This window comes from Vulpes vulpes, chromosome 10, assembly GCF_048418805.1.
Source record: "Vulpes vulpes isolate BD-2025 chromosome 10, VulVul3, whole genome shotgun sequence".
NCBI classification, from domain to species: Eukaryota; Metazoa; Chordata; class Mammalia; order Carnivora; family Canidae; genus Vulpes; species Vulpes vulpes.
This window is the reverse complement of record NC_132789.1, coordinates 30,532,709-30,559,328: the sequence shown is the minus strand read 5'-3', so window position 1 is coordinate 30,559,328 and position 26,620 is coordinate 30,532,709. Positions and strand designations below refer to the sequence as shown.

At 48.3% G+C, this 26,620-nt stretch overlaps 1 protein-coding gene across 1 annotated transcript; it reads left to right on the top strand.

The window, feature by feature from the left end:
- Positions 1–19: 19 nt before the first annotated feature.
- On the top strand, positions 20–24,995 carry UFD1 (ubiquitin recognition factor in ER associated degradation 1). The gene is made up of 12 exons (XM_025982672.2): positions 20–166; positions 3,276–3,408; positions 3,790–3,822; positions 6,797–6,918; positions 10,747–10,877; positions 13,042–13,114; positions 17,031–17,099; positions 17,918–17,983; positions 18,252–18,299; positions 19,020–19,108; positions 20,051–20,132; positions 24,029–24,995. The coding sequence occupies exons 1-12, from the start codon at positions 164–166 to the stop codon at positions 24,101–24,103; spliced, it is 924 nt and encodes a 307-aa protein (XP_025838457.1). The 5' UTR covers positions 20–163; the 3' UTR covers positions 24,104–24,995.
- The last annotated feature ends 1,625 nt before the right edge of the window (positions 24,996–26,620 follow it).

Below are 26,620 nucleotides of genomic sequence, written 5' to 3'. Positions count from 1 at the left end.
CCGCACCTCCCCCGGTGTCGGTTCGGGCACTTCCGGTGAGCCTCCCAGGGCGTCGGAGCGGAAGCGGCGGCGGCGGAGGCGGCGGCTGCGAGCGGAGGGTCGGCGGGCCCCCGTCCAAACGTTCTCTGGGTGAAGCGGCGTCTGCGAGGCAGGGGTGTCCACCATGGTGAGAGCGGCTTGGCAGGGGCTGGCGGCTGGGGGCCCGGGCCGGGCGGCGGGCTGGCGGACCGGACGGCCGCGGAGATGCCGAGTCACCTCGGCCGGCAGCAGCCGGACCCTTGACCACGGTCGGCCTTGGCTCGTCTCCGCGGGTCCCCGACGCGCAGCGAATTTCCTCTCAGTTGGACTTAGACCCCGTGAGGGTGAAAAGGAGCCCCCGACGGTGTCGCGCGCTCACGGGTCTCCCAAGGGCTAACTAAGCACGTAACAGGTTTCCGTGACACCGAAGTAACTGAAGGGTGGCCGGGGGCGCGGGGGCAGAGTCGGGCCCCGGGGCGGGGACCCTTCGCCCTCGCCCCCGGGCCTCGGCGCGGTCCTCGCGGGCCGTGCCTCTGGTTAGGCCGCCTTTGGCCACTGAAGCGATTCAGGAGAGAGAACAGTAGTAGCTAGATTTTGCTGGTGCTTTTTTTGTTTCACAGCTTTTAACACCCACAGTCCCTGATTAAATTGTATCTCACTGAATCCCTCTCGTACCTTTGGAGGCCAGGACCATGAAAGACACCAAGGTTTAAAGAAGGTGGTAGTTGACTCGAGGTCAGACAAGTAGGGAGTGGAAATTTGAGGCCAAATCCGTCTGGCCGCAAAGCTTGGTCTCCTAGCCTCAATCAGTGTCACTTTGTTTATTTTAGCCAAAAAAGAAAAAAAAAAAAAGAAGAAGAAGAAGTAATGGTTATTAAGTCATATCCGAAAGTGACATCCGTTTTCTGTCCTTGTGGAATCGTGTTTCCATTCTCAAGTTCATCCACTTAAAGAGTTGAGAAAGGTCTAGGCACTGTGATAAGGCTTTGGAATATAAAGGAGAGTAGGACTCGGGGTAGGGAGCAGCTGGGAGGGGCTCAAGGTCAGGCTCCTGGGTGGATTGAAGGCAAATTTTTAAGGGTGTTAAATACTTTGGGGCGATTTTCTTATTTAAGGAGGAACGGAAGCAAAGGAAAAAAATGGCTTAGGTGGAGCGGTGTAGTGAAAGGCTCAGGGAAGCCCCCCCCCCACTCCCCCCCTACATCTCCCTTCACATCTGTTATGCCTCTGGCAAGACTGCAAGAGTTCTGCTTAAAAGGGGGGACAGAGGCTTGAAAACTACTACACTAAAGCTCCCAGGGATTGAAGAGCCATCTGAGATTTTAAGCAGGAACATGTTGTGTTTATATTTTAGGAATACCGCAGATTCATCTTGCTAATTTTGGAATGGCTTAGTAAAGGACCTTTTCAGTTTATGGCTTTCCCTCTATTTAATGTACGCTTGGAATCAAGTCAAGAAATATTTGTCTATTGTGAGATGCTTTTTTAAAACGTATAAAAAACACAGATTTGCCATCTTAATCATTTTTAAGGGTAGATTCTATACCGTTAACTATATTCACATTGTTGTGTATTGAGTGTCCAGAATTTTTTCATCCTGTAAAACTGAAACTGTACCCATTAAACAAGTCCCCCATTTCCCCTCACCTATCTCCTAGCAACCAACATTTTACTTTTTGTCCCTGTGAATTTGACAACTCTAGGGACCTCATAAAAGTGAGATCATATAGTATTTGTCTTTTTGTGATTGGCTTATTTCCCTGGGCATAACGTCTTCAAGGTTTATCCACATTTTAGTATGTGATACGATTTTCCTCTCTTTTAAAGGCCGAATAATATTCCGTTTTGTGAGTGGACCACATTTTTTTAGCCTTTCATCTGTTGATGGACACTTGGATTGTTTCCAACTCTAAGCTTTTATGAGTAGTGCTGCTATGAGCATGCAAACATTAGACAAATAATCTTTTCGAGAGCCTACCTTCAGTTCTTTTGATATATACCCTATTGTGCAATTTTATATGGGGGGGGGGCGTCATGGTAACTTTGAGAAGACTCCAGATTGCTATGTAATGTGTTTTCTTTTTTTTTAAGATTTTATTTACTTATTCATGAGACAGAGAGAGAGAGACAAGCAGAGGGAGAAGCCGGCTCCATGCAGGGAGCCCGATATGGCCTCGATCCCGGGTCTCCAGGATCATGCCCTGGGCCAAAGGTGGCGCTAAACTGCTGAGCCACCCTGGCTGCCCTGTAATGTGTTTTCTAAGCCTCACCATAATCCACGTGTGAAGAACTGGTGTATTTAATCTTTTTGGTGGTAGCATGTCTTGGCTTATTAACATGAGGGAGTACCTCAGTGTAACAACATGAGAGCGCCTTTGTGGGGCACCAGCTCAGATCCTGGGCAAAGCAGGGAAGGTTCCTGGAACAAGGAGAGGATGGTCATGGAAGCCGGGGGAGGGGTAGAGACCCCTCATGCCTACTCTTCCTGCATTCTGGGATGCCATTCCCTGTTTTTTACCTGGCTCCCTCCTGGCATTCAGGTCTGTGCAGAATTCCTTCCTGACCACCCATTTAAAACAGCATTCCCAGGAGCTCTCTGTCCCTTACCCTGTCTTGTCCTTAGAGCATTTATCAAGCCCAGACATGCAGGCATTTTCTCTTACTTGTTTCCCTTGTCTTGAATGTCAGCTTCTCCAGGGCTGGTGTGCCTGTTTTGTTAGTGAGCACACATCATAGAGTAATATTTTGCTAGTGCTTAGAGCAGAGCCTGGCAGATAGTGGGCACTCAATAAATAGGTGTGTTTCTTTTAATTAACGAAAAGAGGGAAAGTTCCGTTGGCGGAACCCGGTGTGGCAGGCATAGGAGATTGCAGGGCCATCGGTAACCAGTCCCTGAGGTATGTGTGAGGTCTGACCTGGAGCCTTGGGTGAGGGGTGGGAGACTGAAAGAGGTTAATGACAGGCGTGATGGGGCCAATTGTATATTTTAGTAGGATTGCACTTTCTAAAAGTAGTGGAATTGAGATGGGAGGGATGAGACTGGGCAGGTATGTAGAAAGATTTGAGATTCACCGTGCTACCAGGAAGTACTTTAGGCAGACTGTTCTGGTTCATGGAGATGTTGGTGCGAGAAGTGGTGCGTATTACTCTTTGAGGACATTCAGCAGCATTAACTGCCCTAACTTCTGTGGACTTTCAATGGGAAGAAATGTGCCTTTGTTTTGTTCTAACTCCAGCATCTCTTTCCTTCCTTGTAGTTCTCCTTCAACATGTTTGACCACCCGATTCCCCGGGTCTTCCAGAACCGCTTCTCCACGCAGTACCGCTGCTTCTCCGTGTCCATGCTTGCAGGGCCTAATGACAGGTCAGATGTGGAGAAAGGAGGGAAGAGTATGTGCTCGTTTTTATTTTGAATAGTAACCTTTCCTGCCCTCCGCCCACAGTACTTATAGTCTTCAGTAGCCCTTGTTTTGCATGTGTAACCAGAAGCTAGTTATAGTGAAAATCTTACTTGCCCTAGACTTGCTAAGGGGAGGACTGGGGGTGGGAGGGAGAGTCCTGATTATGATTAGATTTATGGCTGATGGCCATTTGGCTCCCCACAATGAATTACAGCAAGTACAATTCCTCATAAAAGATCATTATGAAATACTGGCTATTTCACAAATTCCATTTAGTATGTTTTAAAGACATGACAGAAATTTAATTTTGGTTTTTGTTCTGCCTTTTTAATTTTATTTTCTTAATGTTTCTTAAATATTCTTTCCACAGTAATTATGCCACCCTCAGCCCTTGATCAACTCAGTAAGTATTCTCTCCATGACTAGGGAATTTAAATACGGACATCAGAAACTGGGCACATGCTCTTCAGTATGTCCAAGCATAGGTAACCTTCTCCGTGTCTGGTTGGCAGTTGTCCCTGGAGGGTGCGTACTAGGCTGGAGAGCTTGGCCTGCAGATGCTCCAGTGAGTGGCCAGCTGTCTAGGCAGGGGCCAGTGAGTACTCACTCTGGGTCCCTCCCCTATGAAGGGGGCTCTATTCTTTTTACCGCCCCCACCACACACACACAAATATACACCTTATTCAGATCCCATCAGGACTAAAAGAAAGTTCGAGCACCGTTGCTTTTCACCCTGTTGAGGCATCACCCTGATGCTATCACCTGGGTTCACTAGGTTTTCTCCTAAAGAAGACAATGGGCTCCCAGGAGGATGCCATGTGGCGGGCTACTCATCTCCTCCCCAAACATGTTTCCTTAGCTCCAGGCACAAATTTCTAGCTCTGTCTGCCCCATTGCATTGAAAAGCACATCAAAAATTGAGCTATTGTCTTCTACCCTAGACGCTGCCCCTCTCATCAGATACTTTCTCTTTTTTCAACCCTTTATCCCATGAGGAACCTCATGAACCCAGCCACAGGCACAACCAGTGGCTTTTGAGACTCAGTGGTCTTTCTAGTGTGAATTCTTCCCATGTGAGGCAGGAGATGGTGGAAGCCACCAGAGGGCAGTTCCACGCTTGGCATCTCATACATGTGGGGCAGCACTGTAGAGAAGGGGCATGGGTCCACTATCATTCCAACTTGGTCTTTGTACCTGGCTATAGACTAGTGACTTGGCCTCTGAACTTTAGTGTCCTCATATTTATTTTATTTATTTATTTTTATTTTTTTTAAGATTTTATTTATTTATTCATGAGAAAGAGAGAGAGAGGCAGAGACACAGACAGAGGGAGAAGCAGGCTCCATGCAGGAAGGCCGACATGGGACTCGATCCTGGGTCTCCAGGATCACGCCCTGGGCTGAAGGTGGCGCTAAACTGCTGAGCCACCCAGGCTGCCCGTGTCCTCATCTTTAAACAGGGACGCACGCACCTTTCCATCAAAGCTTCTGTGTGATAGGAGTACCTCCCCTAGATGGTACCCTGTGGTATGTGCATAAATAGCCTAAGTCCATGTGATGCCAGTAAGGCAGGAGGTGGCCTTTAGCCAGCAGGGCTAAAGTAAAGCAGCAGCAGTGACTACGACCCAGTGAAGGCCCTTTAATTCTGGCCTCTGCACAGCCAGTGGGTTAATAGAGCTTTTGGGTTCATAGCCCCATCATAGAGGAGGAAATAAGGCCTCCCAGAGAGCCTGCCTTTCCGTTTGAGCTGACCCAGGAACTGAGTGCCCCGTGTGACTCTTGGTTCAAGCATCTGAGAAGAGACTCAGATTGAGACAGTGGGACTTAGATCAGTGTTCAAATCTTTTAAGTTGTGGAAGGAACTTTGTCCAAATAAAATCTTACAGAGAGTCTTCATTTATAAAAGGATTACTACTGTATTTGGAGGAGGTGAGGGGGTGCAGAGGGCTCAGGAGCCCCAAGTCACTTCTCTAAATCAGAAAATGCTGTGTGAAAACCACAGCAGACTAAGGAGCACAGGGGTTTCTTCCAACCGCAAGAATCTTGGATCCTTGGCTAGAGCCTGACCTGCTTCACCTTGACTGACCACCATCCTCCTTCACGACTCCATAGCCGAGAGGTGCGCTGCTCTCTGGGCCCTTGGCCACTGTACTCCAGTGTCCAGGTCACCCTTGGTGATGGGGGAGGATACCCATACCCGCTTCTGCCACTTCTGGAGGCTCTTCCCCCATCTGTGGCTGCCTGCCCAAGCTTCTTACTTGATCTGCAGCACCATAATTTTTAGAAAGACCCCAGGAGGAGTACCTTCTGCTACTGAACGGGGGTTTTGCAGCCATGTTTGCTTAAAGTGACAGGCTAAAGTGGGCTTCTGTGGTTAAGCCCCAGTGTCATTGCTCTTGGGCTGCGTGGTTCTGGGCTTCTTGCTGACTGGGCATGTTAGTGCCCTGTAGATAAAAGGAGTGACAATAGTCCTTACCTCACTGGTCTCGAAATAGTAAGTGAGAGTCTGAGACATGGCAAACTTGTCTGCATCAGTCTGTCCCAGACCCCTCTCCCAGGTCCCCGACTCTCTTAGGTCCTCCTGTCCCACATTGCCTGCCCCTCCTGCCCTCCTGGGTCAGCCTGCCTGTAGTCCTATTTGCCTGCCTCCTGCTGTCCCTGCAGCCTCATCTCAGGACCACTAGCGCAAGGGGATATGCTATGTCATGACCTTGCAGAGAGCCCGCATTGCTGAATGCTCCCCCACTGCGTGGTGTCTGGCCCTGCCTCTCTTTCCTCCCGACTACACTCACACCCTTGTTCTCAGTCTTACATGATGAGCAGCCATTCCCAGACTGGCTGGGCTCCCCGTGCCTCCATGCCTTTGTTCGGGCTGCCTCCTCTCTGGCCATCCCTCCCTGGCAGTCTTGCCCAGGACCCACATGGTGTTCTGTCAGCATGCTGCCTCCCCCACACCATCTTGCCCATAGCACTGCAGCATCTCGGTGCACATGTTTCTTTCCCACCTTTATAACTAGAAACCTGCAGGTGGGGATTTTGTCCGGCACATGGTTGGCAATTACATTAACTCATTTATTTGTTAGTGACTTGCCATTTTTTTACATTGGAATTTCAGAAAACATCGAGTGTAAGCTGGTACTGTGTCCCTGGGTCACCAAACATTCCTGAGCTCTGGGCCAAGTGATGTGCACAGGATTGGGGGTGGACAGGCACCTAGAGGCCTAAGCGCCTCATGGGTCTGAGTCTCAGCTCTGGGGAGCAAGACTATGTGGAGCCACAGTGGACACCCAGGGAGGCTGATTTTCAGAGGAACGCATTTGGGAAATAGAACTTCCCCTTCACAGTAGCTGTGCCTCTCATCCTCTTTCTTCTTTTTAGGCCGACTCAACATTACCTACCCCATGCTGTTCAAACTGACCAACAAGAACTCGGACCGCATGACGCACTGTGGTGTGCTAGAGTTTGTGGCCGATGAGGGCATCTGCTACCTCCCACACTGGGTGAGTGGGGCCGTGCCAGTCTCTGAGAGTCTGTGGCCTGTCTCAGGATTGGGGTCCTGTAGGAGGGCAGCTCCCAGCATGTATGATGGCTACAAGGAGGGGATTCAGAACAAGGCTGTGCGGGCTGGGGCATGGCTATTTCTTGACAGATGATCAGCTCATAGCCCAGAAACCACAGCCATGCTGTTTATCTACTATCTCCTGGGTAAGGCTTTCATGAAAATAGTAAAGCAAGAATATTTTTGAAGTGGACTGAGTACAGGATTTTAGATTTTAACACATCTACTCCCCGCTTCTACTAATTTTTCCCCAGTTCTGTTGTGTGTATGCATGTGCATGCGCTTAGATACTTCTCTGTAACTGAGTCTTTCCAGAGCACATCATTTCCTTGCTAAGGAAACAAAGCCTCTCTTTTTGCCTTCAGACTTTTTCTTGAGCGTGGGTCCTTCCTGAGCGCTAGCCTCTGCCAGCCTCTTCGCTACAGGAATCTTGCATTCCCATCTCACTTGCTGCCTGTCCTGTCCTATGTTGTTTTCCAGCCCCAGTCCCCCAGGGAGCTCTTACTCATGCCACAAAGCCCAGACTCAACTTGCTTCCCTGCTTGCTTGCCCTCCCCAGCACTTGCTGCTCACTGCCTTATTGTCCTGTGGGTTTACAGGTGCTCTTCATGGGCCTGAGGCCTTGTCCTACACTCATCAGATAGAGTGCTGTGGGCTGAATGGTGGGGCACTGACAGTTTCCCAGGGCTATTCTGGATCCTCAGAGCCCCTCTGTGACCTTTATGAGGTGGTAACACTGGAAAGAACTGTACCTTAAAAGTGCACTCTCCAACCCATAGACATAGAGTTTGGGGGGCCTCTTGTCCAGACTCTCAGACCATTTTGGATCAGAAAACTAATTGTATCCCTTTTGCTGAGAAATAGTTATCCCCTGGGAAGCTTCTTAAGATAGCATGGCCCTGCCTCTCTCTGAGCTGGCCTTGCAGCTCTTGGCTAGAGTAGGTGGTTGCCTGGGCTTTCCCAGCTGGTGCTGCAGAGCCGGCCTAAGGATCTTTCTTCCCGCAGTGGATATGTGAGCAGGTGCCTTCTGTTAGCTCCTTGGTGGGCTCCATCCCACTTGGAGCTCTCAGGCTTCTTCAGGGTAAGTCAGCCTAGAACAGATGCTGGCCTTTCTCTTAGCACCTGAGGCCTCATCTGCTGGCCTAGATCAAGATCCCTGCCCAGGACCACTGGGAGTGTGTGGATGCCTCCTGCGGGGTCCCCGTCATACTATCTATGCTCCATGGCCAGTACTAGCCTGCAGGGGCTCATGCACACAAGGAAGGGCCAGACCTGGAGCAGGCCTCCTCACTGCTGTCCACCATCTGTTTCTCTCCACAAGTCATGTCTGAGTCTGCCACAAGAAGGTGACCTGGGGGGATCCCTGGGTGGCGCAGCGGTTTGGCGCCTGCCTTTGGCCCAGGGCCCGATCCTGGAGACCCGGGATCGGGTCCCACGTCGGGCTCCCGGTGCATGGAGCCTGCTTCCCCCTCTGCCTGTGTCTCTGCCTCTCTCTCTCTCTCTCTCTCTCTCTCTCTCTCTCTCTGTGACTATCATAAATAAAAACTTAAAAAAAAAAAAAAAAAAAGGTGACCTGGGCTTGTGCCCTTTCTCCTTGAGCTGCCAGTGGGCTGTGTTGTTCCTCCAGCCATCAGTTTTTACCTGCTGGTTTCCTAAGGGAATGTGAGCTTGGGCTGCAGGAGGCTGACTTCCAGGCTTAGAGCACTTTCCGTGAAAGCGTCCTTCTCCAGGGTCACCGAACATCCAGTTACCAAGTCTGTCAGCCTGCCTGTAGCATCTGGTGGAGTGACCACCCCAGCCTGATGAGCACCCTTCAACGAGTGTGTCAGGACCTCTGCAGGTCCCTGCTCACCCTGCAGCTTCACTCATGACCTCTGCCCACTTTGGCCATGGCCTTTCTTAGCAGCATCCTGTCTGTGGACTCTTAGAGTCACCTCATAACTAACTGCCTCCGTGGAGCCTCTGGGCAGAACCACTGTTGGCAGTGCCATCTGGGTGAAGTGTTCTCGGAAGGATGTGACACCTGGGACTGACTCGGTGTGGGATGGGGCCAGGGAGTGGGGAGCAGTGACTGAGGAGCCGAGGTCAGCTGTAACCTGGTCACTGTTGAACCAGGGCTGGGTGTGTATAGGCTTGCTCATGCAGTTCTTCTTTTTGTTTTTTTGTTTTGTTTTGTTTTTAGTAGTCTGTATCTAACATGGGGCTCTACCTCAGAACCCCAAGATTAAGTCACATGCCCTACCAACTGAGCCCACCAGCTGTCCCTGGTTCTCTCTGCTTTTATTTTTTATTTATTTTATTTTAAAGATTTTATTTCTTTTTTTTTTAAGATTTATTTATTTATTTATTCATGATAGATATATAGAGAGAAAGAGAGGCAGAGACACAGGAGGAAGGAGAAGCAGCCTCCATGCCGGGGGCCCGACGCAGGACTCGATCCCGAGACTCCAGGATCACGCCCTGGGCCAAAGGCAGGCGCCAAACCACTGAGCCACCCAGGGGTCCCCAAGATTTTATTTCTTTATTCATGAGAGACACAGAGAGAGAGAGAGAGGCAGAGACACAGGCAGAGGGAGAAGCAGGCTCCATGCAGGGAGCCACATGTGGGACTCCATCCCGGGACTCCCAAGATCATGCCCCAGGCTGAAGGCAGTGCTAAACCACTGAGCCACCCGGGTTGCCCTTCTCTCTGCTTTTATATGTTTGAAGTTCTCTTTAAGAAACTATATGTTGGCAAATCGAACTCCAATAAAAAAAATATACAATAAATAAAAATTTAAAAAAGAAACTCTAAGGGGTCCCTTGGTGGCTCAGTCAGTTAAGTGGCTGACTCTTGATTTTGGCTCAGGTCTTGATGTCAGGGTCATGAGATCAAGCCCTGTGTCGGGCTCCATGTTCAATATGCATTCTGCTTCCTCTCCCTTTCCTCCTCCCCCTTTTTATACTTACATGGGTCCTCTCTCCCAAATAAATAAAATCTTAAAGGAAAAAAGAAAGAAACTCTAAAATAAGAAAAAAAAAAAATTCCAAGACGTGCAAGGTTTTTCATTTCTAGCCCACCCTCCTTGTCTCAGACCCCTGAGTGTCAGCCTTGTTGTGGTATCTTGACTCCTGCACACCAGGTACTCACAGGCCTGTGTTTTTCTTTATCTTGTTCCTCAGCCAGCGTCCACTACACAGAGTGGTTTCATAGAGATTTGGGGGTGTCTTACCAGTTTTCTGTGACCCCCTTTAGCAGACCTCTGGGGACTTGTCACCACCCCTGTGCCTCAGCTGTAAGGCCATTCCATGTGAAATGAGCCCACTTGGTGACATGATTATCCTGTCTTCGTTGCAGCCCTGTTTGCCCTAAGACCTTGTAAGTTGGGTGTGGGACAGCTCAGTGGTATGGAAGGGTGAGCGTCCCTGGGGAAACACTGCCCCTAGGAGACCTGGAACTGGTGGTCATGCCTTCCAGGTGACCCTTCCAGTGGATCATGTTTTTTCAGAGGCTGGTAGAGACACAATGCCCACTGAAGCCACCTGGGTAGCACCCTGAGACCTCCTTCCTTTCATGTCTTTGACTTGTTTGCCACCTTGCTTTTTTCCTTCCTCCTAACATCAAATCACAAATTACCTGTCCCCAAGTCCTCATCTCAGGTTCCTCTTCCAGGGGCCCAAGGAAGAGGCCGTCTGAATGTCAGACTTGGGCCTGCTGTGTGTGTTTGGATGATGCTCATGCTGGCCATTTGATTTCCAGGAAGCTCATGTAGCCTTCTTCTTCCTTTAGATGATGCAGAATTTGCTGTTGGAAGAAGGGGGCTTGGTTCAGGTGGAGAGTGTCAACCTTCAAGTGGCCACATACTCCAAATTCCAGCCTCAGAGCCCTGACTTCCTGGACATCACCAACCCCAAAGCAGTGTATCCTTTTGAGATAAGAAGGGTTCTTCTGGACAAAGGAAGGGTGTGCTGGCAGTCTGTAAACAGCAAGCTCTTTGTTGAGCATGTGCCTACTTTGGGGATCACACATGTTTATGATTGAGGTTGTGATTTGAGAATAATGGCGGTCAGCCAGCATGTTCGCCCTAGCCTGGCCCTGGCTCTCGATAAGCATGCTAGGTGCTCGATGGGCCTCACCTGGTTGCTCTCCAGACACTTCCTTGAGGGCAAAGTGGAACCCTCCCCCCAAGGGACTGGGGCACCTGGCACAAAACTCAGTGTGCTGTGGTGAAAGGAGGCTGGCTACTCTTCGTCTAGACCCTAATCGGGTGGATCCCTGGTGCCCCAGCTCAGCTGTGAGCCTGCCTTAGCCTCTCCTTTCACCCAGGGTTAGCGCTTTTCACTCAAACCAGTGGGGAATGTGACACAGTATGTTTTCTGTCAGCAAGAGGAAAGAAAAGATTTTAGATTTTAGTAGCTTTTGATACGTTCTCTGAACATAAGCTAGACATGTGTATTGATAATTTAAGGAGTAACTAGTGTGGGCAGGGAGCATGCTGTGTGTGATCTGTGGTCTAGACCTCTGCCTTGAAGGCCCCAGCTTAGCTTGTGGGATCATCTTATAGAGCAGTCACTCCACCACCTGTTTTCTATTTATTTATTTATTTTAAACATTTTTTTCTTAAGATTTTATTTATTTATTTATTTATTCATGAGAGACACACAGAGAGAGGCAGAGACATAGGCAGAGGGAGAAGCAGGTTCCATACAGGGAGCCTGACGTGGGACTTGATCCTGGGTCTCCAGGATCAGGCCCTGGGCTGAAGGCAGCACTAAACTGCTGAGCCACCCGGGCTGCCCCACACCACCTGTTTTTTAAAAGGGTTGAAAAAACACAATTGAAAATTACAGATAGGTAGACAGTTAAAAAAAATAATAATAAAAGTTGCATCCACTCTCCTTACTTGAACACTGTCCTCGCCCCAAACCCAGGAGCAAACCAGCCACGTCCTGGGTGTGGGTGAGCTGCGTTGAGTCTTGCAGAGTGTATCTGTGGATGAGCCTGTTGGGTCTCCTGTGACTGGGCCCTGGACAGGGTGGGGTTTTAGGCAGCCGTGCTCATGGCACTCGTTGGATGCTTCCCATCTTGCAGGCAGGAGGTCATCCTATGGCAAGGTCTGCTTGTCTGGCTGGCAGTGCCCAGGAGTGTCTGCCTCTGTGACTGCAGCCTCTTAATGATCTTCCTCTGGATTTTCACTTGTGTCTTGGTGCAGACTTACCAGATTATTTTCAGAGGCCATTTCTGTAGGCATGGTTAACTCTTCAGCCTGTGGAGAAAGAGTGTCAATTTCGGCAGCTGAGAGGCAATCTGGTATTCCCTGGAGCCACGGTGCATGTTTGACCATTCTATTTAAAATATCTGAGTTGACGATGATGTGGTTAAAATATTCCATGTTATTAGGCCGTACTCCCTTGCCTGGGCATTTGGATTATTCAGTGTTTAAGAAATTATTATTATTTACTATTAGAAAAAAAGCTTACAGGTTACTTTTTCCTTTTCAATTTTTATTTTAGTTTTTATTTTGAGATATACCCCTAAAGTTGGATTACCACCCAAAAGATAAAAACAACAAAAGTGTCAAAGAGAACATCTTTGGTTTTTGAGGAGGCCTATTCATGATTCTCGGTCTTTTTTTCTTCCACGTTCCCATAGGATTGTTAAGATCAGTTTGTTCGGGTGTAGTTTACAGTAAGACGCACGGTTTGAGGAGTTGACAAATGTGAACACCCATGTAACCAAAACATCTCCATCTTTCCAAAAGCTCCTCTATGCCCTTGCCTGGCCATCCTCGCCTGACCTCCCACTGCTTCCCACCCCTCAGAGAGCTATCTTTCTCGAGGGAGTACTTTGGCGGGTTCTTTCCCTCAGTGGTGTTTGTGAGATTCACTCATGCAAGTAGTTCACCCTTTCTTACTGCTGAGTAGTATCCCACTGTATCAAAGCCGTGTGCTTCAGTACCAGCCTGGTACCTGTCTGCCAGGTGTACTTCGTGACAGTGACCATCTAATCCAGACCCCTCGTGGAACTCGCCTCAGATTGAAGGTGCTCATTTTGCCATGTTGCCTTGACAGTGTGTGTCTGCAGGTTAGAAAATGCCTTGAGAAACTTTGCCTGTCTGACCACAGGGGATGTGATTGCCATCAACTATAATGAGAAGGTGAGTGTCTCCACCATGGAGCCAGCAGGGCCTGGAGCCCAGTCAGCAGAGGTCACATCTAATGAGGACCTGCTGTGTCCATTCTAGGGTTTGAATGGGGGGTTCTTTTTTTTTTTGAAAGATTTTATTTATTCATAAGAGAGAGGCAGAGACATAGGCAGAGGGAGAAGCAGGCTCCATGCAGGGAACCTGATGTAGGACTTGATCCTGGGTCTCCAGGATCATGCCCTGGGCTAAAGGTGGCATTAAACTGCTGAGCCACCCAGGCTACCCGAATGGGGGTTCTTTTTAAGCAGGGTATGCCTGGCTTTTACCATGATTGCTTCCTACTGTTTGCTTTTTTAAGTCTCTGTGGGTTCATGTTTAGAGCCTTGTAGTAATTCATTCAGCAGCTCTGTTTCAAGAATTGATTGATGGTGTTTACAGGTGCCTGAGCTTAACGTTATTAATCACATGTCTTTTGCCCATGGTGCCCAGGGTGCTGATTTTTGCCTCCGTTAGAAAGCTCTCCACCACACCCATCATCTGAGCTCATCCCTTTGCTAGTCTTTGGGGACGCAGAAACAAAGCAGCCTGAGTCCTTGTCCTTGTCTTATTCCTCCCTTGGATAGGAAGGGGCCCTACCATGTGCTCCAAGTGCTGTGAGGCACAGGGGAAGCAGAGCCTGGCTCTGCCTGAGGACAGTGTCACCTGAAGTCACTTCTTCTTATGGAAGCACATGTCCTCTTCCCCTGTTTCCTGCAGCTTTGGTTTTCCCTCAGTAGTTCCTCTGGTACATAAGTCTTTTGGGTCCAAACATCACATATGCTTATCCATGATTCTGTGCTTCCCAACTGTCTGGACCTAGACAATATAGCTGTAAAGTGAAATGGCAGCTTTCATCCTTCCATTTCTCATTTATCTCATGTATAAGTGACACAAAGTTCAAGACATTATCCACCTCCCCATTATCCGTGGTTAGCAAACTGGGAAAAGATGTAATAGTTGGTAAGCCTGCTCATAACCCATCCTGCCATGGACATTGAGCATGGCAAGTGTGGATGTTGACTGTCCTGGAGCTGCTGCCAGGGCAGACCTCCTGGTGCTCAGGGGTGACCACAGCTCCTGCCTGGCTTTCCCTGAGGCCAGCTCTCTGTTCCATCATACTCTGTCGTCCCGTCAGGGGCTTGGGCCCTCACAACTGAGAATAGGTGCCTGTGGTTCAGCCAGTCGCTTCCTCTGTGACAATGTAGGGATCCAGTGTGTTCTCTTGAGTTTCCTTCTATTTGAGGCATTTGTTACTGAGAGTCCTTATTTTTCAATTTTGTGGGTTTTGAATCACACTTTTATATTTTTTCATAAACTAAGAAGTAATCAAAAAAAAAAAAAAACTAAGAAGTAATCTCATTCCTTTTCTTTGTGAGGAACATTTTAGATATTTTCCACCTTAACTGAATACTTGAAGCTTTCATAATTCATTATGGGCCCCTTAGTGTTAGTGTTCTTTCTTTTTTTTTTAAAGATTTTTATTTTATTCATTCATGAGAGACACAGAGAGAGAGGCAGAGACACAGGCAGAGGGAGAAGCAGGCTCCATGCAGGGAGCCTGACGTGAGACTTGATCCCGGGTCTCCAGGATCAGGCCCTGGGCTGAAGGCAAAACACTAAACCACTGAGCCACCCGGTTGCCCAGTGTTAGTGTTCTTAACATTAAGGTAATAATGCTGAATATAACCCAAATTTACAATAAAAGACAACATTGAAATTTCTGCACTAGAAGGTAAGCTACATAGAATATACATAGAATTGAAATGCATGTTTGGACTTCTACTTCTGGAGGTATGGAAGGCTAGATACTCTAAAGAGCCCTTCTGATAAAACCCAATTAATTTTAGGATAAAGTCTAGATTATGACTGCATTGTTGGTCTTGCTAATAAGAACATAGAAGTTTTTCGAGAATATCTCACAGGATAGTCCTGAGTGCAAATGACCATGTCAGTGCTTTAGCGGGAGACCTGAACTGGAGGCTTCCACATTAAAGTGAGACCCTTAAAGGGGCTTAAACAGACCCAGAGGTGGATGTTGTCCTAATCCCAGGAGAAGGAACCCAAATTCTCCCTGGGAAAAGCAGCCTGTTTAGTTAAGCCCTCAGGATTGCTGTAGATGGAATAAGCAAACAAGAACTCATAATAAAACCACCAGACACCCCAGCAGAGACAATAAAAGCAGAAATAAACCCTTAAGGGAATCAGTATTGGCATTTCACATGCAAGCATAAAGTAATTATGTATAAAATACTCAAATTTTTTAATGGAATCACAAAATTTAACAATTAACAAAAGACTACCAAGAATAACTAGAAAGATTTGAAAAACCGTTAAATAACAGCTGACAAAGAATTCATGAAATGAAAGCTAAATCTGGAGAAGTGCCTTAGAATTCTACGCAGAGAATCAAGGCCAAGAGCATGGGGGAGATAGGGGTATCCTGAGAAAGGTACACGTACTCAGTGAAAATGCCAGCAAGAAAGAATGGAGGAGTGGTGATGTTTGAGGAGAAGGTAAGTGAACTTGTTTTACAGCTGGCCTTCAGCCCACAGTTCCAGGGATTATACATCTATCACACAGGATGAGTTGCAGACGCTGAATACCAGCTACGGAGAGGTAAGCAGAGAGAAGGTACTTTAAAAAACAGCAGCTGTGATAGCCCAAAGAACAGAATACAGTAGACCCTTGGGGTTGCCCCAGTCCTGCACAGTGAAAAATCTGTGTACAATTTCTCACTTGCCAGAACTTCACTACCAGTAGCCTACTATTGACCTAGAGCCTTACCACCAGCCAGTGAACACATAGTGTATATTATATGTGTCATGTACTATGCTGTTACAGTACAGTAAGCTGAAGAAAAAATGTTACTAAGAGTCACAAGCAAGAGAAAATACATTTAAGGTACTAGACTGGAAAAAAAAAAATCCCTGTTTGGGTAGACCAGCGCAGTTCAAGTCCATGTTGTTCAAGGATCAGCTGTATCTTCAAAGGCTGACAGAAAGTAACTCACCAAAGCCATCTTCATCCTTAAAGAATGAAGGCAAAATCAAAATATTTTCTAATAAATGAAATCCAAGTGAGTTTATTTACCAATGGAATTTCAGAATTAGGGTCTTAAGGAATAAGCAGTATTCTAGAACGCCACCCAGGCGTCCCAGCCTTCTGGACTTTTTTATGTTTGTTACATATTTGAGATTATCTTGGACACGCAGCAATATAACTGGTTTTTTAACTTTCCTGTTGGCTGAGTAGTATTCCACTAGTTTCTGTAATTTTTTTTTTTTTATATATGAACAAATATCTATTGATAGGTATTTTGAGCATGTGCTATTAGCAGTGTTGGAGCAAGCCTTAGGATTTTCTCTTTGGGTGTTTCGCTAATTATTTACGTATAAATTCCTAGAGGGACACCTGGGTGGCTCAGTGATTTAGCACCTGCCTTTGGCCCAGGGCGTGATCCTGGAGTCCCAGGTCAAGTCCCACATCGGGCTCCCTGCATGGAGCCTGCTTCTCCCTCTGCCTGTCTGTCTCTCATGAATAAATCAAAATCTTTTTTTAAAAAAATAAAAGGAATAAATTCCTAGAAATGAACTTCCTGGAATAAAGGTTGTGTTTTTTGCAATTTGATACATAGCTACCCTGTGTGATGTTAACCACATAGAGGGAACAGCCTCTGCTGAGTGATGGGCAGGCATCAAAGCAGCCTCCCACCCCCCTACCCCCACAAAGGCAGCCCCCTTGTCACAGCAATATGTGCAGCAGGGGTATGGTGTCACGGAGGTGAACAGTGTGTCTGCAGGAGCTAGGTAGAGAGCTGCAGTAACATGAATGATGACAGCCCCCATGCTGCCACAAAACCGTGCTACTGATTTTTGTTGTTTTCCCACAGATCTATGAACTGCGGGTGATGGAGACCAAGCCTGACAAGGCCGTGTCCATCATTGAGTGTGACATGAACGTGAGTACCTTCGATGCTTACAGTGCATTTGGGTCAGGGGAAGATGGGCAGTTGATGAACCCTGCAGGCCAGTGCCCCTGCATGAGGGTGTCATGCAGCCCCTGGGACTGTTTGGGTGAGAGAGAAGGAAGTTGATGCCAGAACGCCTGCGAGGAGGTTGTTGACCTGGTGACACATCTCCAGCCAAGAGAGGTGGCTGCACTCACCAGCATCACGGATGTGCTGCAGCATGGATATTCTGGAAAGTTAAAGAAGCTTATTCAGCTGTGTAGGAAGAAACTACTGGTTGGTACATACAACAGCCTGGTGGGTCTCCAGGGAATGCTTCTGAGCAAGAGAGGCCAGTCCCAAAAGGTTATATTCTCTCTGGTTCCATTTGTATTACATCCTTGAAATTGGCAAGGCTTTAGAAATGGAAGACGGGTTGGTGGTTGCCAGGAGTTAGGAGAAGGCCAGGAGAGAGGCACATGTGGTTATAATAGGACAACTCAGAGAGGTCCCTGGGAGGTTGGAACAGCCTAGTATCTCGACTGGGGGTGGACAATGACCAATACTCGTGATAAAATTGGGAGAACTTAACTGGGAAATCTGAATAGGAGGGCCAGATGGTGCCACTGCTGCTTATCTTGGTGGTGATACTCTGTGATTTTATAAAACGTTACCATTGGGAAAATTGGGCAGAGTATATAGGGGCAGCTTTCTGTTGCATCTTTTAACAACCACATATGACCCTGCCGTTGTCTCAATTAAAAACAAAAGCTAAGGGAGCCTAAGTGTCACCATATCTCAAAATTATTCTTTTCATCTTGGGACCACAGGTGGACTTCGATGCCCCACTGGGCTATAAGGAGCCTGAGAGACAAGTCCAGCATGAGGAGTCAGCTGTAAGTTCTGCCCAGCGGCCCTCCCCAGCCCCAGCACTGTTTGCCCCCTTCAGTAACGGGGCCTCTGGGAGGGCGTCCTGGGTGGGTCCCAGCAGCCAACTTGAGTTTGGCTTCTGCTGGTGCTGACATGGTCACATGTCCTGCTCCTGGGGAACAGTGTGTCCCAGCTGTTGGGGGTGCAGGGATAGCAGTAGCAATGAGAAGCCCAAGAGAAAAGCTGGAGTGTCCCTGCTGAGAGGCTCATCACCTGTTTTTCTGTTCCCATCAGGAGGGTGAAGCTGACCACAGTGGCTATGCTGGAGAGCTGGGCTTCCGTGTGAGTACCAGGTCACACGTTTTACTTACTATGCTCCTGCCGTGCCATCTGGGGACCTCTGCAGGGATTGGACCTCTGGGTTTCTGTGCATGCACATATCTGGCACTCTCTCAGTTACACGGCCTTTTACATTCACTTTGTCCTGGAATCCTAAAGGCAGGCCCTGATTTTTCTTCTCCTTTTGAAAATTTCTAACCCACCAAGTAGAACACATGTATATGCTTCTCTTCAATTCACTAGATGTGACCCCATTTGCTTTATTCTCTGAGAACATGACCTCTCAGCACCGCGGCCAGCCAGGCTCCCTGGGAAGCAGGTAGAGATGGCTAGTGCGCTGGCATCGGGGAGCTGAGACGCAACAGAGGAATCATGACTAGAAAGTGGAGCTGAGCTGTGGGGCAGTTGCAACAGAGGCCTTAGCCCGCCCCTGGACCCCGAGCTGGGTGGTCCTGCAGAGGCTGGAGCCAAAACTTTGAATCTGTCCTTTAGCTACTGGCTGTCCTTGTAGGGTTGCTGTGCTTGGGCCAGGAGTTTCCTTTCATCTCAACATCAGTCCCCTGAGGGGCCGAGTGGAAAGTTCTTATCTGTCAGGAAGTGAGGGTTTCAGTCCTTAAGGGGTCTGGACTACACCTCCCAGCACACATCCTGGCTGCAGTGTCTGGGCACAGGGCACGTGTGTGCTCGCTAAGCTCTTGCGCACTCTCCTGCTCGCTTGTCTAGGCCTTCTCCGGCTCCGGGAATAGATTGGACGGGAAGAAGAAAGGTGTAGAGCCCAGCCCCTCCCCAATCAAGCCTGGAGACATTAAAAGGTAGGTCTGCTCTGGCTCTGCTTCCACTGTGATGCTTTGTCCTCCTCTAAGGAGGCTCTCCGCCAGATTCCTGGGGTGGGGCCACCTCACTCTAGCTCTGGAGACGAAGTCTGGACCAGGGAGGCTGGCGTGTGGATGGATGGGACCCCGCCTGCTCTCCTGGGTGGGCTGCACTACCACCAGAGCAGGCGTTTTCCGGTGTGCGTTGGTGAGGGAAGGATACTGGTGCCCTGCCTCATCCGCCAGGCCTCTCCCACTGCAATCTAGCCTCCCTCCGTCCCTCCTGCTCAGCCTCCGCCTGCCCCCAGATGCTCCCTAATCAGTTTGCTCTCGTGTTTCACATCTTTCTGGTTCCTGTTTAGTAATCTCTTTTTCTATTTTGTGACTTCTGATAATTGATCAAGACCCCATTATGTAGACTTCCCTCAGACAGGAGGCAGGAGCTGCCTTAAGGTGTTTTTACCATTTGGCTTAGGGACTCTCAGAGGAGGTTTCTTGCTCTGATGGCTGTCATGGACGTAGTAGGGATGAGATATGTCACCTGTCTGCTGTGTGTGAGAGCAGAGGGAGAACACTGCAAGTGTGGTTTTTACCCAGACTCTTAAGAAAGAGTGTAAGGAGTTTAGTGAGAAGCCCTGCAGGGTCTATGAGACTACAGGACAGAGATGGTGAGGGCCCCTCAAGCCTCCAGGTGGCCCCTCACTGCAGGCCAGGCACTAGGTCAACAGGCCTCTGCTCCAGTTGCCTTCTGGTTACTTCAGGAAGGTTACTGGGGAGTGCCAGAGGGCTGGCTCGAGGCCAGAGTGGGTACAGCGGTAAACCCCAGAGTGAGTCACCAGGACCACACTTGTCTCTCTGCTTGCCTTTCTCTTGATTGGCAGGAGCAAATTTTAATGTTTTTATCCTGCAACTAACATTCTTCTTTCTTTCTCTCTTTCACAGAGGAATTCCCAACTATGAATTTAAACTTGGTAAGATCACTTTCATCAGAAATTCACGTCCCCTGGTCAAAAAAGTTGAAGAGGTGAGTTTATTTCACTGGTAATGAGAAGTTTTGTTAGTGATGACTGGAAAGTTCTTTCTATTCTGAATGAGGCTTTTTATGTTACATTTTTCCCCATGCCTGGGGCCCTCCTCTCCCTGGTACCTTGATTGTCCTGTGTATGCAGGCCACAGCTCTAGTGTCACCTGGTAGTAGTGACCAGCACCATACCAGCTCACAGAGCCCTGACCCAAGTGCCAGGCTTCATGTTGGTGCTTTATATTTAGTTATTTAATCCCCAGCACGGTCCCTTGAAGTGGCTGCTCTGATCATCTGCATTTTTACAGATGTGAGCGTGGAGGTGAGGGCATCCAGAGCACAGGAGCAAGCTCCTGACCATTACATGGCTGCCTCTGTGCCACCCACACTCTAGAAATGGCCTCCACTGAGACCTGAGGGGAACAGCCTCCTCTGGCCTAGGAGTTCCCCTGTAACAGGAAGGGAGGGCTGCAGGTGGCGACAGGTGTTGGCAAAGGGTAGGTTTCTACTTTGCAGGTATTTCTTCCCAGTGTTAGAAACCGGCTCAGAAAACCCAGCACACCCTACTGCAGATGGTCCATCCCACCTCGCAGCCATGGCCATTGTCCTATGTATTTCTAGAACTCCAACACTTTTACACCCACCACTCTCCTGGTTCCTTTTTTCAGATGGTCAGTCTCTTAAGGATCTAGAGTAGGCTAGAGGACAGATGATCTGTGAGCCCATTCAGGATGGGCTGCTAGATAGGATCAGTCACTGGCTAGCTCCTGACTGCAGGGCCATCAAGCAGCCTCTTCCCCTCTACCTGTGGGGTGGTTGGGGATAGAGGCCAAAACACTGTCTACACCTTTCCTACCCCTTTACAGTCCACCGTGGCCTTAATGTTCCTCCAACTAACACAGTGTTGGGGAACTTCCAGGCTCAGAGGAAAAGTGTGGTCCTGTGAGACCTCAGCCTCTGACTCCTCTGTGAGTGCCTTTCCAGTCCTTTGCCAGCTACAGCCTGGGGCTTGCTGCCTCGGGCCTAGAGGCCTCAGCCGGGGGCTTCCTCCAGGCTGACTTGTGACCTGCCTGCTGGAGATGCGGGAAAAGGAAGGGAGGCTGGCAGGCACAGCTGGAGCTGTTTAATTCATAAGTACTCAAGAAGAAATGCATGGCTAACGGTGGGATCAAAGGCGCATGCTTAGCTCTACCCCATCCTGAACCCCTACTAAAGCTGTGGCGGAAGGATAATAAGGTAATAAGGACATTGACAAGAAGAGGAGGCAACTGCTACAGAACTTTGAAAGCCCAAGAACAGGATAATGACCTCACAGGTAACAGGTAACTGATGACCTCACAGGTAAAAGGTAACTGACCTCACAGGCCATGGGAAGCTGCATCCTGAGCTTCCTGTGGGGAAAGCCGGGAGGCAATTGGTGTAGATAGTAGAGCTCTGAAAGGCACCTCTGGAAATGGGGGGCTAAGATGGAATGTGTGTCACAAGGAACTTAGAACCACAGCAGCCACCCCTCCTCCCCGCTAGGGCTTCACCTGCCTGACCCTAGGAGAAGGCTGGAGGCTCATCTTCTGAAAGAAGCATCACAGCAGATCCCTAGACCGGGCCATCAGTCCAGTGGATAACAGAACTGAACTAAAAGAATGAGTGACAGTTTGCATCCTGAACACCCTTGGTGTCCTTCCCTTGCTTAGCTCCCTCACACTCCCTTGCCAGGGTTGCTCATTGCAGTTGGAGGAGCTTTCTGTGGACAGTCTGACAAGCCCTGGGGAACGTCCCAGCCAGCTCACCCCAGTGTGGAGACTGCAGTCAGAAAGTTTCTTTCTGAAGAGTTCTGAAAAGAGATGAGAGAAACCAAAGGATCAGGAACCATCAAGGAAATAATTTCCACAAATGGAAGGGCCAGAGTTTGGGGCTGAGAGGACCCCTGAGTGTCCAGCACCATGAATGAAAATAGCCCCCTATCAAGCAAAGAAAAGATCCTAAAGCTTCCAGAAGGAGAAAAGAGGTTGTATCACAGATTAAGAATGGCATCATTTTAGTGCAGGACACAAGAAGCTAGGAGATGACGCAGTAGCGTCTCCAAAATTCTGAGAGAAAACCCAAAAAATTCTGTACCCAGCTCTTATGGGCTGAATTGTGTTCCCCCAAATCCTATTTTGAAGCTCTAACGCCCAGCACCTCAGGTATCTTGAGACCAGGCCTTTACATAGGTGATTCTGTTAAAATGAGGCCAGTAGGGTACCCCTAATCCAGTCTGACTCTTCTAAGAGGAAAGTTGGATGTACAGAGGAGAGACCGTGTGAGAACACAAGAAGGCAGCAGTCTGCAAGCCAAGGAAGGCCTCAGAAGAAACCAAAACTGTCAGAACCTTGATCTTGGGCTTCTAGTTTCCAGAACTATGAGAAACCAAACATCTGTTTTTTAAGCCTCCCAGTCTGTGGTGTTTTGTTATGGAAGCCCTAGCATGCGAACACCAGTCAACCTGTCAGGGAAACATGTGAGAGCGGAAGAAGCTATTTTCAGACATGTAAGATATCACAAAAAGATACTCTTCAAGCAGCCTTTCTCAGGAAGCATTTGGAGAGTGTACCCAACTAAAACAAGGGGATAAAGTAGAAATAAGAAAGCCTTGGATCCAGGAAACAGGGAGCCCTGAAGCCATTCGCAGCACCAAGAGGATGGCCAGTGAGGTTGGGCAGCCTAAGACCCCAAGGAGAAACCCCTTCAAGCAGACAGAACCAGCAGGGTGCCTGCTGTCATTGAAGGTGTTCAGAAGAGAGAAACCAGACACCGGGCCATCAGGACAAACAGAAGGCCCTGCAGGAAAGGAAGACTGAACCGCTCAGCTATGACTCAGACATACACGGTTGCCACCACATAAGCCCTGTACGGCCCCGCCGGTGATGCCCTTTTCTGGGGGGGGAGGGGAGAGGCAGGTGCAGGGGTACATATCGGGGAATGTGAAATCCTCCTCTTCCATGGAGAATGCCTCTGACTGACTAGCAATACATGCTCAGTAAAGACACTTGCTGTGGTGGCAAAATAACTCGATAGTATGGTTCTCAGGGCTCGTTAGTGACCGTAATATTAAAAGCCTTAAAAATATGTGCGATTCTAAATTTACTTATTTATTTACTTACTTAAAATGCAATCCTTTTACGAAAGAATAACACTTCTAAGAAAAAAAATCAAGAGTTGTGTGCAAAAACACTAAGCTGCCACAGCAGCTTAATATACCACAAACTTGGAAGTAACATCCAGGGCAGCCCGGGTGGCTCAGCAGTTTAGCGCCGCCTTCAGCCCAGGGCGTGATCCTGGAGTCCCGGGATCGAGTCCCACGTAGGACTTCCTGCGTAGAGCCTGCTTCTCCCTCTGCCTCTCTCTGTGTGTCTCTTATGAATAAATAGGTAAAATCTTAAATTTAAAAAGAAAAAGGAAGTAACATCCAATGGTGGAAAACTGCCAGAATTCTCTGTAGCCTTTGGAGTATCTTAGCAGAGAAATTCATCAACTTGAGGCTTGGGAAGCATGAGAATTGGCCGGAAGTCGTCTTGGGTGGTAGAGTTACAGATATTTTTCTGTAAATAAAAATACACCCCCCCCCTTGGGTGGGGGGGGGGGGTGTATTTTATATTTTTTTACATTTTGAAAACATAATGCTTCTGCAAAAGGATGTACATTCAACCTGAGAATAAAAGCTGTTGGTAGAGGCATAGTTGTGATTCTCTGGTTTCGTTTCTCGATTCAATAGATTATGATTTCTATTTCAAGGCCATTTCTTATTATGAATAATGTGGAAGTAAGGGAAATGGGTGGCTGGCACATGAGTCAACAGAATCAAGCATTTACTCTAAGACTCCAAGGAGTTTCTGAAAATAGTATTTTATCTTCACACTCAGGATGAAGCTGGAGGCAGATTCGTCGCTTTCTCTGGAGAAGGACAGTCGTTGCGTAAAAAGGGAAGAAAGCCATAAGTTGGGACTCTTGGCTGATTGGAAAATAAAATAATCAATTGCAACATAATGGCTTTTAGTTACTGGCTCTGATGGGGATGAGACTGTTGCAGAGGATGCTGTCATTTTAGGTTTTGTTTAGAGTTACCTAGGAATTACCGAGTGTGACCTGGAAGTCAGAACAGTCAGACCTGGTGGTTGATTTTGGGAAGGAGAAACCTCACGCTGAGGTCCCACAGGCAACTTCCTCCTTGCCCCTTCTCGCTTTCAGCCCTTGAGGGGTGTTCCCACTGCCTTAGCCAAAGCAGAGTTCCCCAATTCCTGATAAAAACCAACGGAGGGGATGGAATTACTTTAACTTGAGGTTTCTCTTTTTTTCACTTATCCTTTGTTTTTCCAGGTCGATGGCTTAGAGCGTTGCCTCTGGCCTAGAAAAAAGTGGCTTAAATAGATATGTGCTCTATAAATAGTGGTTATCCCATTACTCTGGCTGCCGTTTAAGTGTAGATGGAAGGCTGTTTCTATTTTTATTTTACATATTAATTTTCTCTTCCAAAAGAACCATTCTTCAGAAGGTGGATTCCTGATCTGAATACATTTCATCTTGTATTTTGATTTTATATGGAAATAACTAGCTTCTTAATCTACAGTAAACTTCATGATGAAGCACAAATATGAATATTAGAAAAAATAAGTGCTAAAGATACATTCCTCTTTTCTCCTTCCCTACCCCCACTCCCAGGTTTAATGTATTAAATTATCCAAGGTTATGCTGGCCTTTTTTATTAGCATTAATTTGGTCTTAGATCATTTTCTATAAATGTGAGATCTTTTGACATGTTAATCTCTTTTGTTCCTTGAAAATAATTTTACATCAAGAATTTCAAATAAAAACAGGCAATGATTAAACCTGGATTGCCTCTAAATGTTTGATTAAGGTATCAACATGGGTTGGTGTTTGGGCCACCAACCAGAAGCTGGAGGAAGACTTGCTTGCAAGTGTCCCTTGTTCCATCCTGCCATTAGAAAAGAGCTCCTCGGGACACCTGGGTGGCTCAGTTGGTTAAGCGTCTATCTTCGGCTCAGGGCATGATCCCAGGGTCCTGGAATCAAACCCTGCATCGGACTCCTTGGCTCAGTGGAGAGCCTGCTGCTCCCCTGCTTGTGCTCGCTCACTCTCTCTGTGTCAAATAAATAAATAAATAAATAAATAAATAAATAAATAAATAATCTTTTAAAAAAGAGAAGAGAGCTCTTCTGGGGGCTTTTGGAGAATATATGGAGAGATGAGGCTCTGACCCCTGCACTGGGGATGGTCAGCCTGAACAGGGTCTCCTCTTGGAGGAGGACTCCTGCTTAGAGATAGAGGGGTCCATCTCTTAACAGAACTTCAACAGTCAAGATGATGCTTCCTTCAGGATGGTGGTCCAGGGTCCACCCGTACGTCATAGATCAAGAGTATATTATGGTCATGCAGATTAGGCCAGGCTATGGCCCAACAGGTCACTAATGATGGACAGGGTGTCAAGAGACATGAAGCACTGCTATGACTTCCCTGATCCTCCATTAAGGAGTCTCTTTCAGTAGCTGAAGTAGAAGCCCTCCTTGGTGGGTAGGCAGCCTCCATTTGCAGGATTACATTGGCTAATGTGTCATTTGATGCATAATATTACAGAAAGGTCTTGGGTTTTTGTCTTCCTCCCTAAGCAACACCTAAGTGTATGCAATGAAACCACCCCTGGTCCTTTGCTTGAGCCACACTTCCTTACCTAGGCCAGGGGCAGACCCTGTTGGGCTTCTGGTAGCAGAGGGGAGGGGCCATCCAGAGCAAACTTCTGGGTTATCCGTGCTGCACCCTGGTCTGCAGGCTTCTCCGTCTCCAAGCTTGGTCTGGCCAGCTTGGCCAGACCGCTGGTAAAGCGGCAGCCTCTGCCTCACCTCGAGGGCGTCTAACCCAGCCTCATTCCCGGGGCAGGCGAGCAGCAGTTGTAAGGGGCTCCCCACAGGGAATTAAGTTCGTGGAAGTCGGAGAACCACTGCATGGGTATTGCAGGGCTACTCTGCAGATCACCAGCCTCTGCTTTTATTGCCTCTTGTGCATCTGTCCTGTTTATAAATGTTCGGTGTCTTCCATACCTCGGAGTAAAACTTCACTCCTAATCCGACGTGCGAGGCACCCTACGCTGGCACTGCCCTGTCCTCTACCCCAGGTCACACCGGCCTCCACTTTTGACAGGCCCGGCTTCCATCGGGCGATCATCCGGCGCCCTAGAGCCTCAACTCCCACTGGTCTTGCCTGGCCACCCTCCACCTCGCCAGTGCCGCAGCCTCGGCAGCTTCGCCATGTGGAGTTGATGCTCATTGTGTGCTCACAGAAATGAACCCTATCTGTGCAGATTTAGTAAACCTGAAAATAAGCCTGGCCTCCGTGGTTTCAGAAAGAGCTCACTTCGTGGCTGTGCCGCCCGGGAAGCCCGCCGGGCGGACTGCACGCCAGGCCTTGGGACCTCGGGACCTCCGCACACGCCCCCCGCCCGG

Bases quoted from the DNA above. Each gene is read 5' to 3' on its own strand.
- UFD1 (XM_025982672.2), top strand. The intron at 6,919-10,746 runs GTGAGTGGGGCC...TTCTTCCTTTAG, and splicing joins TCTGCTACCTCCCACACTGG to ATGATGCAGAATTTGCTGTT. The intron at 19,109-20,050 runs GTAGGTCTGCTC...TCTCTTTCACAG, and splicing joins AAGCCTGGAGACATTAAAAG to AGGAATTCCCAACTATGAAT.